The 18,875-nt window shown below is 43.8% G+C and overlaps 1 protein-coding gene across 1 annotated transcript in view; it reads left to right on the top strand.

Moving 5' to 3' along the window:
- Positions 1 to 5,930: 5,930 nt before the first annotated feature.
- FAM124A (family with sequence similarity 124 member A) overlaps positions 5,931 to 18,875 on the top strand; it is a 59,963-nt gene continuing 47,018 nt past the window's right edge. Inside the window, exons 1-2 of the mRNA XM_017873736.1 lie at positions 5,931 to 6,174; positions 14,965 to 14,996. Of these exons, the coding sequence (XP_017729225.1) occupies positions 6,107 to 6,174; positions 14,965 to 14,996 (100 nt within the window). The 5' untranslated portion in view covers positions 5,931 to 6,106. The remainder of the gene's footprint in view (positions 6,175 to 14,964; positions 14,997 to 18,875) is intronic.

Genomic DNA, 18,875 nt, shown 5'->3' with positions numbered 1-18,875 from the left:
GCCACTGCACTTCAGCCTGAGCAACAGGAAACCCTGTGAGAGAAAGAAAAGAAGGAAGGAAAAGAAAGAGAGAGAGAGAGAGAAAAAAAGAAAAGAAAGAGAGAAAGAAAGAAAGAAGAAAGAAAGAAAGAAAGAAGAAAGAAAGAAAGAAAGAAAGAAAGAAAGAAAGAAAGAAAGAAAGAAAAGAAAGAAAGAAAGAAAGAAAGAAAGGAAGGAAGGAAGGAAGGAAGGAAGGAAGGAAGGAAGGAAGGAAGGAAGGAAGGAAGGAAGGAGAAAGAAAAGAAAGAAAGAAAGAAAGAAAGAAAGAAAGAAAGAAAGAAAGAAAGAAAGAAAGGGAAGAAAGAAAGAAAGGAAGGAAGGAAGGAAGGAAGGAAGGAAGGAAGGAAAGAAAAGGAAGGAAAGAAGAAAAGAAAGAAGGAAAGAAAGAGCTTCAGTTACAAAGAGGCCATTAGAGGTGGCCTTCATCTAATCTGATTGTTTTCTTTACAAGAAGAGGAAATTTGGACATGCAAAGAGACCCAAGGATGCACACAGATAGAAGAAAGATACAGTGAGAAGGTGGCCATCTGCCAGCCAAGGAGAGGCCTCCAAAGAAACCCATCCCACTGACACCATGATCTTCCACTTCCAGCCTCCAGAACTGTGAGGAAATCAACTTCTATTGTTGAAGCCATGCTGTCTGTGGTACTTTGTAATGGCAACCCAAGCCGACTGACAGGTCCTTGGAGCTGGGGAGGACTGAGTCCCTGAAGGAAAGTGTCAGGATGAAAGCGGATGGAAGGCCAAAGTTTTCCAAGCCTAGGTTATTAGTAGGACCATAAATGAGTGACTTAGCCACCGTTCCCAGGAGGCATGTCTATCCTTACGGGGAACTGGAGGGCAATGCCCTGAGTCTAGGGTTCCCTTTGATTCTTAAATTTCCACAGCACGTTTCCAGAAGCCAACCTTTCACATTCCCATCTCATTTTACGCCCACCCACCCACCAGTTGTTGGGAGTCACAGTGGGTGGGTGGTCTGATGTCTGGCTTGGACTCCAGATCCTGTCCAGGTATAAACTGCAGGCTGAGAATTCTTGGGAAGCCTCCAAGGCAGGACCACTATCTGTGCTCTCCCTTATCAAAGCGGAGTCATTTATATTTTAATGAGATTATTTCCCAACACAACAGTTTATCTTTCGTTTCATTTATCCCTTTGCCATCTGGTCCCCTTATGCTTGCATGTAGGGCTAGTGGCTTCCTTTGTCTAAGTAGATTTGTCAATAGTTTATAAATTTTCTTCTCATGATCATAATATTTATTTTTCACATTAGACAGACTCTTCTGGAGACTTGGAAGAAAGAGATTTCTTTTTTTAAATTTTAATGTCATTCCTTAACCTGTAATTTTTGTTTCTAGGGAAATGTGTTTTCAAAAATTAATTAAAGTGAATGAACAAAAGTTCCCAGACCAATATATTTTCTGGTTCTGTTTGCTACTGTATAACCCAAACAAATATTTTACTTAAGGAGCTAGATCAAGCTCGCCTAATAGCAAATGGTGCAGATACAATGAAAGTGGCCTAGCTTCCCTTTAAATCGAAACCCACATCTGGGCAAATCCTATGTTCTGGAGATTTTTCTTTTTATCTGTTTTCAGTCTCTTGCTTTAAAGTTCTTATCTTAAAGCTACTTAGCTCCTCTTTTTTTGGCCCCCTCCCAATTACTCTTGGCCTTCTTAATCACGAATCCATCTCTTTCATCAGCATAGTTGATGGACTCTATTTACCATCCGATTAGCTTCAGTTTTTTCCTCCAAGACAGGGCTTTGGCATTCCAGTCCTATTCTAATGGCTGATGGCACTACATACCTCTCAGGTCCCTGGTGGGAAGGCCAGCCATGCCCATTGGCCATGGAACATGATAAACTGCCCTCTCTTGACCCAAAAAGTTCCATTAGGCCAGAAAATAGCTCTGGCCTATTTCTCAAGGTATTCTCAGCACCAGCCACTGCCTAGTACACACTGAGTGTTCAATAATAAATGAATGAACTGCCTTGTTTTCTAACACACCAACACATGCAATAATATAAACAGAGACTAAAACATGCTTTATAGGTGAAATACAACATAAGATTGATGTTCAGACCTTTCTGAGAAAAAGTGGTTAAAACATCAGCAATATATTTTATTCATATACTTCATAGTTTCTAAGGGGCTTTGAATCTCCTGTGAGATTTATATCAACAACCCCATTTTAAGGACAAAGGAAACCTCACAAGGTTTTTGTGAGAATTAAATAAATCATGTATGTAAATCCTTATCACAATGCCTGACATGCAGTAGGAACTTTAGAAACAGTTGATGGGCTACCCTTTTTCTCTATCGAGAGTTTAAACAACTAGCACATGACAGATTCCGATCCAGAAGTCAGGTTTCATGTTTCCTGGCCTGTTACACTTCCTGCGATACCTCAGTATTCCCCCAACACTGTTCTCAGGCTCTGATAGGAATATCTTTAGGGCAGCATTCAAGATACCCTAAGCAGACCAGTGACACTTTTCTGAACCCATCTTAAAGGGGTGAAGAACGAGAGCATTGTACCCTCACAATTAGAGAGACTGACATTAAAAAGCTGGACTGTGGAGTGTGGGAACCATGTAATTTTAGGGGCTACATACCCTGCAGTGTTCACTTCAAGGTTCTTGTGCTGGTTACCCTGCCAACAACTCTGATACCACCCCCCCCCCCCCCCCCGCGGGCCAGGTTGCAAATGGCTCATGCCTATAATCCAGCCGTTTGAGCGGAGAAGGCAGGCGGCTCTCTCGAGGCCAGAGTTCTGAGACCAGCTGGGCAACATATTTCTCTACAAAAAAGTTAAAATCAGTGGCAGTGGTGGTATGCCGTTTAGTCCAGCTACTCAGGAGCTGGAGGATCACTGAATCAGGGACGGGTCGAGGCCTATAGTGGCTGGATTGTGCCACTGCACTATAGCTGGTCAAACAAGCAAGACCCTGTCTCAAAACAACAAGCAAAATGAGGTGAGACTATAAACCTGGACTGAAGCAGAAAGCATGCATCATGGCAATACAGTGATATGTCGACAAGCTGTATCTTCCATATAATAAATCATAACTGAGTTGCCATGATGCTATGCCAATGATGAATGATACACTATATCCCTGTTGGGCAAGGGGACGCTGATCAATGCATCATTTTGAAATGTGCGCTCGAGGTTTGGTCTGGCGTGCCCTTTCTTTAGATATTAAGAAAAGGCAGGCCGGGCGCGGGGCCTCAAGCCTTGTAATGTAATCCCAGCACTTTGGGAGGCCGAGACGGGCGGATCACGAGGTCAGGAGATCGAAACCATCCTGGCTAACACGGTGAAACCCCGTCTCTACTAAAAATACAAAAAACTAGCCGGGCGAGGTGGCGGCGCCTGTAGCCCCAGCTACTCGGGAGGCTGAGGCAGGAGAATGGCGGGAACCCGGGAGGCAGAGCTTGCAGTGAGCTGAGATCTGGCCACTGCACTCCAGCCTGGGTGACAGAGCGAGACTCCGTCTCAAAAAAAAAAAAAGAAAGGCAGAAAGCATTTAAATAGCATCTCATTTTCCAAAGCCCATCTTCTAAAAGTCATGCTGATTTCACCCTTTCTTCCCTGGCCTTTTTCCTAGTACCATCTTCCTGAAGATACAACTGGCCCACTCATCAGCCTTCTAGGTAAGTGACACGGGCTCCAGCCACCTTAAGTGGACTACCTGGCTTCCCTGCTCACTGATAGGGTGTCCTGGGACAAGGCACTCGAACTCGGTGGGGTTTAGTTTCCTTGACAGTAAAATAGAAAAGTAAGCCTATTTCACAGCACTTCCCTGAGGATCAAACGAGGTACAGTTTGAATTGTTCCCACACAGAGTAAACAAAGGTGGGTTCCCTCGTGGCTGCAAGAAAAAAAAATGGCGGAATGTTCATTATGCTTACCTACTTGGCCACTTGTATCACTCCTTTCAGTTTGGATTCGTTGACAGTCTTTTTCTATTTTCCAAATACACTGTAATGATCTACTGGTGACTTCCCGGAGGTGTCACACTTAGGTCAAATGTCTTGCTACCTACCGTCTTTGCAATTTCTCATAGCTCCAGTCACCCAACTTGCCATCACTTCCCCTCTAAGTAAACATTCAGTGCTACAGCCTGCCTCACACTTGGAGGTCTCTCTTCCTGGAGCACCTCCTCACCTCACAACCTGCACCAGGCTGCTTCCCTGTCATTCACTGGACACACGCACATTGCTCCAGGGGCTGTTCCAGGTGTTGGGGACACACCAAGAACAAAAAACACTGTGTCCCTGCTCTCATGGAGCTGACATTAGGGGTATGGGTGAGGAGGAAAGAGCAGGTGGCCAGTAAATAAATCTATCATCTGCCAGCTCCTAGTAGAGTGCTAAGAAATAGAGTTGGGTAAGGGGATACTGCGATGTAGGATTAGTCAATGAGGCCTCCGTTATGAGGGGCCATGTGAACCCAGAAAAGAAGGAAATGTGGGGGGAGTCTTGCAGAAAATCTGGGAGAAAATATCTCAAAAAGAAGGAACAGAAAGTACAAAGGCCCTGAGGCAGAAGAGGGCTCAGGTATCCCTCCCTGAGAGAGCTTTCCCTGTTCTCTCACAATTTGAATTATGTTCTCTCTTTCTTGGGCACACTATTCTTTTCCTTCATAGTGATTTATCTCCATTTTATTACACATACATAATAATAATATATATATATACACACACACATACACACAGAATTTGTTTAACTGTCTCTCCTCTGGATTGTAAGTGCCATGAAGGCAAGGATCATACCTGTTGCTATTTTCTCTCATTTGTATATGCAGAGTTCACCCTCCTGTTTGGCATTTAGTTATTGAATGAATCAGTACATTAAAAATGATCATTAATGACATTGTGCAATGCATCACTCACAATGTTTCTCACCCCACTTCAGAATTTTCTTTTAGAGATTAGTGCATGGGCAGGGGAATCTCCCTTGAAGAACTGGCACGCTCCTTTCTTTCAGCTAATGAGCACCAATATGTCCGTTGCTGCTTGGGGTGCAAGGAATTTTAGGCTCAGTAAGGACAATTCCTCCCAATGGTTTGGATAGGACTGTCAGAACTAAATTCAAGTTGTTCAGATTCTCCTTCCGACCGCCCTGCCAACTTGCCTCCCTCTTCATCCTCCTAATAGGAGGTGAGCCCCTCCAATAGTGATCATTAACTCACCCTGAGGTTATCCCCTTGCTGCAACAATCCGTGAATTGCAGGTTCATTCAATGCTCTTTAAATTATTTTTAAAGGCTTTTTTTTTTTTTAAAGTAGCAAAAGAATGCATGACACCTATCGTAAACTGGCAAGTTGGGGGGTGGGATGCCACTCAGACGTGTACTGAGAAAGGTGATAATGAATTTGGCGTCAGCAATTCTTCAGAAACTATAAGAAAACACCCAGGTATTCGAATTGTTCCCAAAAGGGAAACAAATCTTTCTCAGCTTTCACGATGCGCTGAGGTTGGTTTTCTCAGTGCTCCTCCCGGATCAGGAGCTGGGGAACCTCGTGGCAAGCCCCGGGGCTAGGGATTCCCGGACTGTGGGCCTGGGAGAGAGGGGCGGCTCTTCTGTGAACACTCACCCCGCCCCCACAACACATACGCGGTCACGCACCACACATGGGCACACGCGCTCATCGCTGTTGCACAGCCACAGTCGCGTGCAACCAGGAGTGCACACCGCACCCACATCACATCGCATCCACAGACGCACGGGACCTCACACGCCTCGGCCACCCACGCGCACACGCCCCCCACGCGCACACGCACTCGCTCGTGCGCACTCACCTCGCACCGCCGCGCGCACACGCGAGTCCCGCCGGACGGCGGAGGGCGGGGCGGGGCGCGGCCGCGGGTGCCCCGCCGGCGCGGCCGGGAGAGGGCGCGGGCCGGGGTTGTTCGCTGCTGGCGCTTGAGTTGTTTGCCGGCTCCAGGGCCGCCAGACGCTCGCGGGGAGCCCGGCCAGCTCGGACTGGAAGGAGCGGCCGAGAGGGAGCGCGTCCCGGATCACGACGGCGCCCGCCAGCCGAGCCTGGCCAGGACGCGCATCATGGACCCGAAGGCGGGCGGCGGCGGCGAGGAGGACGACTGCGTGGACTCGGGCGCCGAGACCGGAGGGTGAGCCGCGCCGGGCCGGACCGCGGGCGGGGGGCGCTCTCCGAGTTGCGCGGCGGCTTCTCCCCGGCTGGGGACCCTCCTGATCCCCGCAATGGGACAGGGGCGCGGGGCTTCTCCTGCCGGATCCCCCGCTGCCTCCCGGGCGGGCCGCGCGATCCGTGGCTGCCCCCGGCAGGGCGGGCCCCACCCGGGGGAAGGAAAGTGGAAGGGCTCAAGGTTCAGTGCAAGCCCACCCATCCGGTGAGGCGATGCAGAGCGCCAGGCGGATGCAAAGACCCCTTGTCAGCATCGCTAGAGACAGGAGATGCTCTTGCACTTGTTTCCTCCTTCCTCGGGGACTTTCCTCCTGTAGCTCCGGAGCACCCTGGAGTCCGGCCCTGGAGATGGGGAGAGGAGGAAAAGCAGGGTGGGACACCCACACCTAAAGCCTTTCCGAAGTCGGCTAGGAGGATGGCATTTCTCGTTATATGGCTTCGTCGTGGGACTTTAATCTGTGCTGCCGAGTCCCCTTCCTCGACTCCTCCAGTCCCGCCGAACTTCGTCACCTCTAAGTGCACCTGTCCCAGCCGGAACCGTTGGCCTGTTGTACCAGCGGGATGGAGATGGTGTTAAGATTAGGATCTAGCCCTGCCTTTTTTTTTTTTTTTTTTTTTTTTTTTATATTCTCTTCGCTTCAGCGGACTCAAACAATGAGCTCAAACCTTTGGAGACTAATTAGTTAGTCTCCAAACACTGTTTTCCTGAGCGGAACAAAAGACAAAATGCCTTTTAGGAGATGAATGTCATTATAAAGGCTTCCCGGCAGCCCCTATATCTAAAGGACTTTCCTGTGCAGAGTCAGCACCACATCCAGGCCACGGGTACTGACCCAGGAGGAAAGGATGTCTTTTCCTATCTGGAGTAATCCTGGGGGAGGGCGGGAGCTGCCCAGACTGCAGAAAGCCTCATTCCTGAAAGGTCGGAGAGGTTTTAGACTAATCTCAGGATTTGGCAACCCGGTGAGGGCAGGTAGAGAATCTAGGCCCACAATCGACCCAGAGTTCTAACCCAACCCCGGCAAAGCTCCCCACACAGCCCCTCCTGCCCCACCACTCCTAGCCCAAATGTGGGACTTTACTCCCTAGGGCATTCACCCAGCAATGGGCTTTCTCTGTTATCCAAACTCATTCATAGCTCTCTACAGCACCCAATTATAATCTGGTGGAGTAACCTGATGCTAAATGCTAAACTCTCTTGCTTCTTCCCACTCTTTGTATAAGTGGCATGTATCAACTTTAATTGAAGATTATTGGCTTTTTTTTCTGCCACTAGTTAGCTGGACCATGAATAGAAGAAACAAAGGAAAATTAACCAGCTTATTTGTAGCTGCCTTAAATAAAGCGCTCACTGGTCTATTCATTTTCAATTTGCAGAGCTCACCTAAAACTGATGTTTTTTTCAAGGGCTCTGTCTTAGAGAAGGGAGAGGAAGTCCTGACCCAGGGGGTGATATCGCCCCAGGATCTGGACATCAGCATGACAGCTGCCAGGCCTCCTGGGAGGGGCTCGCCACTCCTGCTGACACCAGAGCTTCTGTTCTCAGCCTCTGTCACTAAAATGTGTAGTTGTAACAGGACAGAATTGTTTAAAGAATTCTTGGCCGGGCACCATGGCTCACGCCTGTAATCCCAGCACATTGGAAGGCTGAGGTGGGCAGATCACCTGAGGTCGGGAGTTTGAGACCAGCCTGGCCAACATGGAGAACTCTCGTCTCTACTAAAAAAAAATACAGAATTAGTCGGGCGTGGTGGCACATGCCTGTAATTCGAGCTATTCGGGAGGCTGAGGCAGGAGAATCGCTTGAACCCAGGAGGCAGAGGTTGCCATGAGCCGAGATCACACCATTGCACTCCAGCTTAGGCAACAAGAGCGAAACTCCATCTCAAAAAAAAAAAGAAATTCTTACTGTATCACTAGCATCCTTAAGCTAAAGGTAAAATAGCATGCGTTTCAATGTATGCTCATTAGTGTTGTGTTTTCCATATATTCATAGAGCCCTTGAATTTCAGTTATCAAAAAGCTGTTCATCGTTTCCCTACTTTTCTGGAGCTTGCCCCCACCCCTTACCCTATCTAGTTTTCACAGAGATTGTGTAGAAAGCACATAGAAAACAATAAGTGTTTGCTATCATTAGTATTTTTAAAATGCAAATCTGATCATGTCTCTCCTTTTCAAACTTTTATGGCTCTGTTATCTACAAATGCAAGGAATTTAACATGGCCTATATGCCCTGACTCCTGTTATGGAGTCCCTTCTTCCCTCCTTGGCCTTGTTTCTCAGCAGGTCCTTCTTTGCACATTGTATCTAGCCACATCTGACAGGTTTTTCTGTTTCCTTGCCTTTGTCAAGCTGCCCTCTTTGCCACCTCTGCCATTCCCACCTGACATGCCTGTCTGCTAGGTGAAACTCTACTCTTCTTTCAGGACTTAGCTCAAGTGACACATCAGCTAAGGCAGTGATCCTTAATTTGGGGTCCATGAATTGCTTCAAGTTGTATGCAAATGATGTGCTTTGTGAATTTGTATGAGAAGAAACTTATTTTTTTTATCACATTCTCAAAGTAGCTGGTGATCTCTTCCAAACCAAGTTTGGGCAAGGTCTGAGACATTTCATTTTCAACACACTGTGTCTGAGGTGTTGCGAGACATCCAAGTAAAGATGATGAATCAGCAGTTGGGTATATCTGTCTGGAACTCAGTAGGGAGGTCCGCATGATGACATTGCATTTGGGAACTATTTACCTAAAAATGGCAATGGAAGCCCTGGGAGAGACGAAATCAACTGAAGGTAACAGCAAGCACTTTCTTAGCATTTAGTATGTGCCACCTACTGTTCTAAGCCTTTATGTATTTCATGGACTCCTCAAATCCTTCAACAACTCTGTGCAGCAGCCGCTGTTTAAGACCAGCCTTGAGAAACTACATTTAAATGCCCAGTCAATGAGAATGAACTGATAAAGGAGGCTGAGAAAGAGTAGACATGAGGTCAAAGAAGGAAGAATATGAATCATTGAAGCCAAGGGAGGTTTGAGTTTTTGAGAAAGGAAGGAGAGATCAACTCTGCTACTGAGAAATTGATGAAGATGAGGAAAGCTAAATGTCTTTTTTAAATGGAGATGATGAAGTGAAGGAAGAGTGGTATTTCACAGTGGGGCGGTGGAGATAGGAGCCAGATCAGAGTGGGTCTAGAAGGCAGTAGAAGGTGAAGAAGAGGAGGCAGGTGAATTCCTTTGTCTGGAAAAAGGAGAAGCAAAAAGAGGCAGTATCTAAAAGGGAGACTGGGGTGAAGAAAGATTTCCTAAACATAGGCACTAATTGAGCAATCAGTGTGATAGAAAGGATTCTATAGAAAGGGAAAGGAGAAGGAGGAGAAAAGATTATCATCTGTAATGTTGGCTTGCTTGTTTGCTTGCCTTTTTTTTTTTTTTTTTTTAACAGACAGGATGTCTCTGTCACCAGGCTGGCGTGCATTGGTGGAATCATGGCTCACTGCAACCTCAGACTCCAAGGCTCAAGTGATCCTCCCGCCTCTGCCTCCTGAGTAGCTGGGATTACAGGCCTGCACCACTGACACCATGCCCAGCTAATTTTTTTTTTTAATTTTTATAAACACAAGGTCCTGCTATGTTGCTCAGAAACTGTCTTAAACTCCTGGCCTCAAGCAATCCTTCCACCTTGGCCTCGCAAAGCACTAAGATTATAGATGTGAGCCACTGCTTCTGGTCCTGTAGTGTCAGCATTCTGAAAAAGTGGAGGCAGATGGACTTTAGACCACAAGGGAATGGATGGCTTTAGGTAGGAGACAGGATATCCCCTCCTGCAATTAAAAGGGCAGGCAAGATGGGGTTTCTCTTTGGTGTAAATACAGCCCTCCACCATCTGAGGAGAAAGGAGATTTGAATAGTTGTTTGGGGCAATGTTGAGCGGGTGCCCAGTTGAAATTTGCAATTACGTATTTATAGAGGTACAAGTTCCCCTAGTTATTTATTTTCTTGCAGCAATGCTCAACTACCTAGGGTCAGGCAGAGAGAGAGAGTGGATAGTTAGGATCATCAAAATTTGGGGTAAGGGGGTGTGAACAAAACACAGAAACAAGAGCTGTCAGGGTATTGCTTAAGCTGATTATCCGTCCTTTCAGCGGCATGATGGAAGAAACAGTTCTGAGAAACTTCATGCATCCCACTGCCAGTGGCTGTGTTGGCCACTTTGAAAGTTAGTCACAAGAGCCAGTCTGCTCTTTCAAATTCTGGCTCCTCTACTTAGGGACTGTGAAACCTTGATCCAGTGACTTAACCTCTCTCTGCTCTCAGTTTCCTCTTCTGTACAATGGGGATGATGGCAGTAGTACCTACCTCCTAGGGTTGGTGTGAGGATTAAATGAGCGTATATATTTAAAGCCCCTAGAACAGTGCCTGTTCAGTGCCTAGAATCCTAGTGCCTGTTCAGTGTCTAGAACTTTTAGGACATGATTATTTCTCATCACACTATATTATTATTGTTATGAAGAACACTCCAAATTATAAACTTAGAGTTTTATATAATAAAAATGGTGAACTCAAGTCCATATGTTTTTCAAACTCATCACAATAGATCCTCTGTTGCTTTTAAATACCTTAAGTAATTTGATCATTCAGAACATGTGAGAGACTACAGGGCATGCCTCAGTATTCTAATAATTATATTTTACAGATGAGGAAATGTAGACTCAGAGGGCACATGGCTCGTTAGAGGCATGAATTGAAGTCTGGATCTCCAGTGTGCTTCCCACCTAGTGAAGTTGCCTCTCCAGGAGCTGTTTGATCTGTAATTCATTCTTGTTTTCTGCTCCTTTTGTTGCTGTCTCACCTACTTACTACAAGCCAAGACTAAAAGCAAACTAGTGTTCTTCTATAGCAATTGATGTCATTTTGAAACTCCCATTTTCCAAATCCACTTGAAAGAAGCCTTGTGCTCTTATGTACTTTTCGTTATAGCAAAAATTGGCAAGTTGGCTGCTGATGGTGGTAAACTATCTTAAGAAACAGAATCCCTTAAATAGGAGGACAGCCAGTTCCTTGTAAACCCAAATAAAAGCCAGTGCTTTATAATGACTGTTTCATTAGTGATGCCTTCAAGATTTGGCATGTAAGCCACTCTTTTGCATGTGATGGATTATTTTCATTCAATAGTTTGGTCTGGCATTAATGAACTTCCACTTCCATCTCAGCTGTCGCTTCTGAACATGTAGGGCCATACCATGCCCTGTTTCTTTGGAGGACCTCCAATTGATACTTCGTTGTGACTTAAGACGTAACAAAAAATCAGGAGTCTAGACTTTAAATAGGTGGGTGGAAAAGAATAGGTGGGGTGAATTTTTAAATGGGACAGGTCTTTTAAAAAGATGAAAGGGGAAATGCTGTATAGAAGACCAGATCATTTGTTAGTACTTTGTTATCTTTGTGTTCAAGGTAGAGCTAGTTAACACTAAATTTAATTCAGTGCAATGAGGGTTAACAGATGAGGTCCATGATGCGTTGAACTGATATTTTACAGAAACATCAAGATCAATTTTACAGGAATGCCAAGATCAATTCTTATGCCATGATTTTCCTGGAAAATAATTTAGGAAGGTATTCTGTATGTATGTAGTATATCATTTGGTAGCTAGGCTGCTGTCTGATAGGGTAAACTGTTTTAAGTACAGAACCTCTATATAATCCCTACATGTAATAATGTAATTAATATAGTCAAGGGACTGCATCTAACTTTCTGTTCATTATTGGCACAAATACTAAATAACATTTGGAAATGTGTCTATATTTGTCAGGTGTGTGAATATACATAATTCTTGTATTAGTCTGCTCTATATCGTGTATAAATTTTTCATTCTGAATTCACCTTTCGTGCTTCATTCTGGCAGGGTTGAATGTCTTATGCATAGCCAGCTAACTACATTCTTCTGATGTGAGACCGATAAACAGAAATATCAAGGCAGGCACCCGACTGCTGTTCCTTCATGCCTAAGAAGAACTAGGGGAGTACAGGCTTGTCCAGAGAACCCTAATCAAATACCTGGTTATTCTCTGAAATGGTTTGAACCTATTTATTTTGTGCAAAATTGTTTCAAGCTTTGTAGTTTGTCTTTCCTGGCAGTATTTCTAGTAAATAAGCTTTTGAGGTTATTTGGAATATATTTTAAGAGCTATAAAAGTATTTATACCTCAACTCAGTCTATCTTTCTGCCCATGATAATGTTTCTAAGGAAAAGAAAATAAATATAAAGCTATATTCATAAATACCTCATTGCTGTGTGTTTTGTAAAGGTGAACAACCAGGAACGATCATTTAGCCAACAAAAGAGTTGAATAAATTATAGTATATTACTCAATTTAAAATGATAATTACAGGAAATGTGTAGCAGCATGTTATGATGGTATCAAGTGAAAAGAGCAATTCAAAATTGTGTCTCCGTCATTATGGCAACTGTGTACAAATTGCATATACTGAGGATCAGAGGCTGGAGAGCAGTGGGAGGCTGTAGGTGACTCTCTGTGTGTTTCTGTTGTGACAGTGGACCGGGGTGAAAGTTGGACTGCAGAGCCAGGCCATCCATCACAGAGAGAGGGGTTTGTGTTTTACACTAGCGAGCTTGAATTTCATCCAGAGAGAGACATGATCAGATTTATCCTTTGCAAAGATTGGCTGCTGTATGTGGAGGGAACTGGAGCAGGATCAGTGTGATTGTCAGAAGGCTGACCATTTGGCGGGCCCAACCTGGTGGTGCCCTTAGTCTAGAAACATGGAGGGACTCATAGAGGGGCATCAGTTATGCCAGCACTGTCCTAAGACACTAAAATACTATTGCACTTTAAGATTCTTGAACTATGTTTCAAGTGTAAATTTCATTCTACATACATATCCATCTGTATGCAGATCTTTAAAATGTATGCATATGTGAATCCCATCTGCTTCAAGAGAATTTGGAAAATCCTAGCTGAAAATACACATTTTAAAGAATAAAAGAAATAGAAATATCGCACATTCTTAATGTGTGTTGTATTTGAATAGTCATGACATTTCTTTAAAGTCTGTCCATCTCAAGATGATTTTATTGTAATCGAGTTGCTTTCCTGTTGCATCTACCACAGTGGATGTTTGCTGAGCAGTCACTCAGTTTATATATAATTACATTTCCAAGTATTGTTCAAAAGTTTATGTCCTGAATGGTTCCAGAAAGAATTTAATGCACCAGTACTGGGTTACAAATCCTGGGCTTCAGAACATTGCTAATCCTTGACCCTCCCCTCTCTGTTTTCTCCCTTAGCCAGTATGTCACCATGTGCTAGCCAGTCAATCCGTTCTGCCTTTGGACTCCTTCCTTTCCACCTACCCTGCACACTCACTTCAGTCACTAATCATTGCTCACCTCCTGGTCTCTGTACAGATAGTATCACTTTAATTTCCTAGTCAATAAAATAAAAAATTGAATTATATCTATATCTCTCTATATATATACGAATGCAGTTTATAATACATAAAGGGATATGCAAATGTTGGTAGCTGTTATTCTTTCCAGTTTTAAAATTCATTGATTCCATGACTACTAAAGTATTTCATTTGCAAAAGTGAAAACCACATGTTGTTTTCTTCCATTTTGTTCCTCAACCAATAAATCAATGCAGCATTTTGAGTGATGTAGGTTATTTTAACCAGTAAGAGGCATGCTGCTTACGATTTTTAAAAAAAGTTTTGCATGTGCTTTTTTAAACGTGGCAAGAAGTTCAATGGAGTGAAAATTGGATGATTTAAGAAAGGCAACAGGAGACTACGGAGATAAAAGAAATGTGTATCTATAAAATTAAACATAATTAAGCAGTTTATTTGCATAACTACATCCCATAACTTCCATGGCAGAATAAATCCCTACGTGCTAAAGTGATTAATTTCCTACTGAGAATGACTTTGGGACACTAGAGGAAAAAAATAAATAGCTTCCATATCAAATTTGTTGCCAGAGAGGAAAGTCTTAACAGCTACAGAAGTAGGGCAGAAACTTACTAGAGATTAAGCAGATCCTTGGCTAGAGCCTCACTGTTACAGAGGCTGAATGCCAGCAGCTGATTCCTCAGCGTAGAAACTGAAAGGGCGATTTCACTCCAACCTTAGCCTGCCTTTTCCCTTTCCCTATCACAGCTCACATCCTGTTACTGTAATATCCAGCAGGCTTTCTTCTCAGATGGAACTGAAATCAGTGGAAATATCATTGTGCCTTTGTGTCCTGGTGGTCAGCCCCACCTTGAATGTGGAAACCTTCAAAGCTGAGGTTCCCTCTCTCCTCGCACTGGGATCCTCTGCTTAAGTCAACTAAGAACATTTCCCCATGGTGTGGTGCGAACATTTGAAGGGTGCTCATTTGCAGTAACCTTTTGAGGGAATCTGCGAGTGATGAGTCTGTTGAAAACTTTGGGACTTCTCCCCAGAAAAATAACCATTCAAAATTTTTGCTAAACCTTTAAATGGCTTCTTCCAAACCCCATCAGAGGAACTGGCAGAACTCATATGAGGGCCCCCAAAATTCTAAAGTTCCTTTAAAGTTTTGCTTTCAAATTCAGACATAACTTTGTTTTGCATAAAATGAGCCTTAGCACTACAGTTTTTAATTGGTAACATTTCTTTACCAGTTAAATGCTACTTACCACTGACTGTTTAAAATTCTGGCTTGAATAAATCATTTGGATAAAGAATTCAACTAACACTGAGGTCTTGTGTTTCAGGTCCGACTACAGCCACCTGTCCTCCACCAGCAGTAAGTATCGTTTAAACATCCTTCAGCATTGTCTAACGGTCCCCAGAGAGGTCAGTACCATAGACGCCATGTGTGTACATGGTTTTATAGTAGGTATGAATAACCAAAGGCATCCTTGCCAAAGAATGTGGTACAGGATGCTGTAACTCTGGAAGCGGAGGCTTTTCCTGGAGAATCTGATCATACAGAAATTCAGCCTTGAGGATGTAACCTGGGCTTTATCAGCTGCTTGTGGATGCTTCTAGGAGCATCATCCCTGAAGAATCTGAGGTAGCACTTTCATTGAACAAACATGTATCAGATACCTGCTACCCTCAGGCAAACAGAAAGCTCAGAGCACAATTCCTGGATCCCTGTGGTTGCTCCAGCTTATCTCTTGCAAAATCTCTTCCCTTGCATGTCTGCATCTGCAGGCAAATATCCTTCCCTCTCCAATGGAGGGAACATCTATCTCTGGCAAAATCCTGCAAAGTGTGTTAACAGTTGGAACAGTTATAGCTAAAGTGGAAAAGTGATAGCTAAATTCCCTAATTATAACCTACATTAGTTATACATGCCAATACATATGTACATCGATATACATATATATCAGTGTGTGTAACCGATGTAGGTTATAATTAGGGAATTTAGCTATTACTTTTCCACTTAAATGTGGCTAAAAGGAATACAGACATTTTTATCAATCCATCATCCTGTATTTGTAATTCCTGGCTTATAGGTGGTTATTGTATGTGGCAAAAAATGATCAGGAATATGTTTACAAAGACACTCTAGTTATTTAAAATGTGCTTATATTTAATATTAAAGTACAGGTAAATGTGCTGTGAGAAATTATGCCTCATAACTAGAAAGAATTGAGAGTGATTAAGATTACTACATAAATGACCAAAGCCATTCAGATTGATTGAATACTTAAATTAACAAAAGTAATTGTCTTATAATAAAAGCCCTGATTGTTTAAATCAGTAAATACTAAATTGTTTTGCCCTATTTCACTAGCCTGTTAAACTCTCAATTCTAAATAGTTCCCAAATGGAGAGACACTTAATTGGATTATTCTATTTATTGATGTTCTGGCTTAGTTTTCCTTTGCAATAACAGACTGAGCAGATAGTTTTATATCTGGATTTGTAATTTAGTGTCAAATTATATTTCATTATTACTATAACTGCAATGAGCAATTTCTGGTCAGTTCAGCCAATTGGAGACTGAATGTTGCCCCTTAGTTATTAAGAACCATTACTAATAATGAGAATAATGCTTCAGAGATTTGCACTCATTCCCCAAAGCTCCTGCATTTGTAAAACCAGAGAAAGCTCAGTTGAACCCTCTCTCTCTGTGCCACCATTTTCATTCCACTCAGTTTTGCCCAGAGGCTACATTTGTTTTCAGAGTGATTTTTTTTTAAATACTTGTGTTAAGCCTTAGCTCAATTTGTAGCTCACAAATCAGTCCTCTGGGTCACAACACAACACCTCTGTAGTTATCAAAACTGGTAATTTGGTTTGAGATGTTTTCCTCTCCATTATTTTAATTGCAGTCTCTGAGTTGGAATTTCTATTAGTGCAGCTGGGATCAATACCCTGCTATTGCTCTTCTTTTCTACTTTAAATGTTTAGTGGTTCCTGCCTCACTCTTCAGTGTTGGGGCCTCTTGGTGAGTAAGTGTGTATATGTGTTTCAGTTAGGAAATGTATTTGACTACAAATAATGGTGGGAAATGATGGTTCAACAAGTAGGGATTAGTTTTCCTCTAACCCTTAAGAAAAAGAAAGAAAAAAAAAAAGTCCAAGGAGGCAGTGCAGGTCTGGTGCAGAAGCTCCTTCCGTCATCTGACTACATGGTTCTCAGCTTTTGGCTTCCTTCCTCAGGCTTGTCATGTTATAACATGGCTGCCTCCACCCCAGCCATCACATCTTTGTTCTGGGCAGGAAAAAGGAAAGGGGAAGGGCAGAAGGTACCTGCCAGCTGAGCCATCCCCACTTTTTAAGGAATTTTCTCAGAGACTCTACCCAGTAATTTTTATCTCTATTGGCCAGATCTTGGTCACATGTTTATCCCTAGTTACAAGGGAGTCTGAAAAATGTTATGTTTTCTTTGGTTACGTTGTCACATGCTATGGTTCCATTAATAAGGAAGAAAGAGAGAGTGGATACCAGGGCGGGGCGGGTGGGGGGAAGCGGGAAGGGTTGACTGTTCCTGCCTCAGCACCAGCAAGGTGCCTGGCCTGCCTCTCCTCCCAGCCAGAGCATAAATCCTGGCCCCACCCACTTTCAGGAGAAGGCCCCGGGAGCAGTCAGTGAAGAGTAACATAGTTGACTTTCTGAAAAGATTTGGAAACAATTTTAAAACCTAAAGTCTTAAATCCTTTAAAGTATCAATTTGACAATGCTACAATAAGAAAAAAATATTTTCTAAGTAGATTTTTAAAATAGTGTTTCCCCACAAACTGCATAATCACAGGGGTCTGAGTGGAGAAAGGGGTAGTGACTTTGTTATTTATCCTGAGTGATTTAGTTGCAGGGCCTCTCCCGGTCACAGTCGAGACTTGGGGTGGCACTGTCTGTGTCCAGAAGGGTCCCAGGCTGCCCCTGCCCTACAGCTGCATTGTCCCAGTCCCAGTTTGACATCCTGGGAGCAGCTCCTGCATTTCATTGTCATTCTGCCACTGCTGTCAGCCTCTCTCGACTCAGTGACTTTTGAATGATTCCTGATTCCTGTTGGGAATTGAGAGTTAATTCTAATCATTCACTATTACAAAGTGGATTTTTCTACGTCTGCAAGTGGTTCTTACTCAACATTCACATGATGCTTTTTTACCCGTTTGTTCCTGAGTTCACAGGCGCAGAAATGCTTCCTTGGGGTGAGCTAGCAGGAGCATCCACCTTGTTGCCTGTTTGTCCACAGCTGAGTTTTCATTACTAGGGATTGTAACGAGACCTCCCTCCAGAGAGCACCGTTTTATTTAGTTGTTGTCTTTTTCCTCAAAATGCAGGGGGCTGCTTCCTCATGCCAGCTGCCGCATGGGAGAAAAAGAAAAGTTATCACTAAGTGTAAGGTCTAAAAGTAGTGGCGTGGTTAGGTGTCCTGAGTTCTAGTCCCAGTTCCACCATGAATTAGCCACAGGCTCTTGGGTCATTCGCCCTCTCTGGGCCTTCGTTTCCTCCTCTGTAAATAAGATGATTGGGCTGGAAAGCCTTTAAGGGCCCTTCCAGAAGCTCTAGGAGGCTGAAATATGAATTTCCAAGAAACTCCTCTACAAAGAGATGGAAGGAAGGAGGAGGAAAGAAAGAAGCAGGGAAGTACTGAGGCACTTACACCTTTTCTCTTAGCTCTCTTTTTGGCCCAGAATACAAATCTGGAGGCCTGGGCATCCTGTCTTGTGGCCTGTAGTGTAAATCCTAAAACAAGGGACGGCCAGAATCAGCCCGAGCTTCTGTGAACTGTGAGCTGCCTGTAGGTTGGTCACAGGAGAGAGACTGGTGAAAGGCAGCTGCTGCTGTCTCCCTCCCCTCACAGAACTGCACAGGTCTAGGGTAGGGGCAGGCATGGGGACTGCTGGGCATCGCCCTCTTTTCCTCCACCTCACAGATCATGGAACTGCACTTCGCCGACTTGTCCTCTATTCCTGTCCAGATCTGGGGGGCGTGGCCGAGGGGCTTCTTTCATGGATGGTTTGGTTTTGTCTGGGTGAATTTTTTCCAGTTGCAACTGTGTCATTTACCTTTTTCAGATTGACAAGGAAGGCAGGATTTTTATTTTATTTTTTTCAATGTTTTCCGAAAGGCTAAACACACTGTTGGCACTCAGGAGATCTCAATAACTCATAATACTTGCTATGGAAGATTAATTTTACTTCCAGAATCCTGTTTTCCAGAAG

This window comes from Rhinopithecus bieti, unplaced genomic scaffold (assembly GCF_001698545.2).
Source record: "Rhinopithecus bieti isolate Rb0 unplaced genomic scaffold, ASM169854v2 scaffold_7398, whole genome shotgun sequence".
Taxonomy (NCBI): domain Eukaryota; kingdom Metazoa; phylum Chordata; class Mammalia; order Primates; family Cercopithecidae; genus Rhinopithecus; species Rhinopithecus bieti.
The sequence above is the reverse complement of the archived record's forward strand: the minus strand, read 5'-3'. Positions and strand labels throughout refer to the sequence as shown.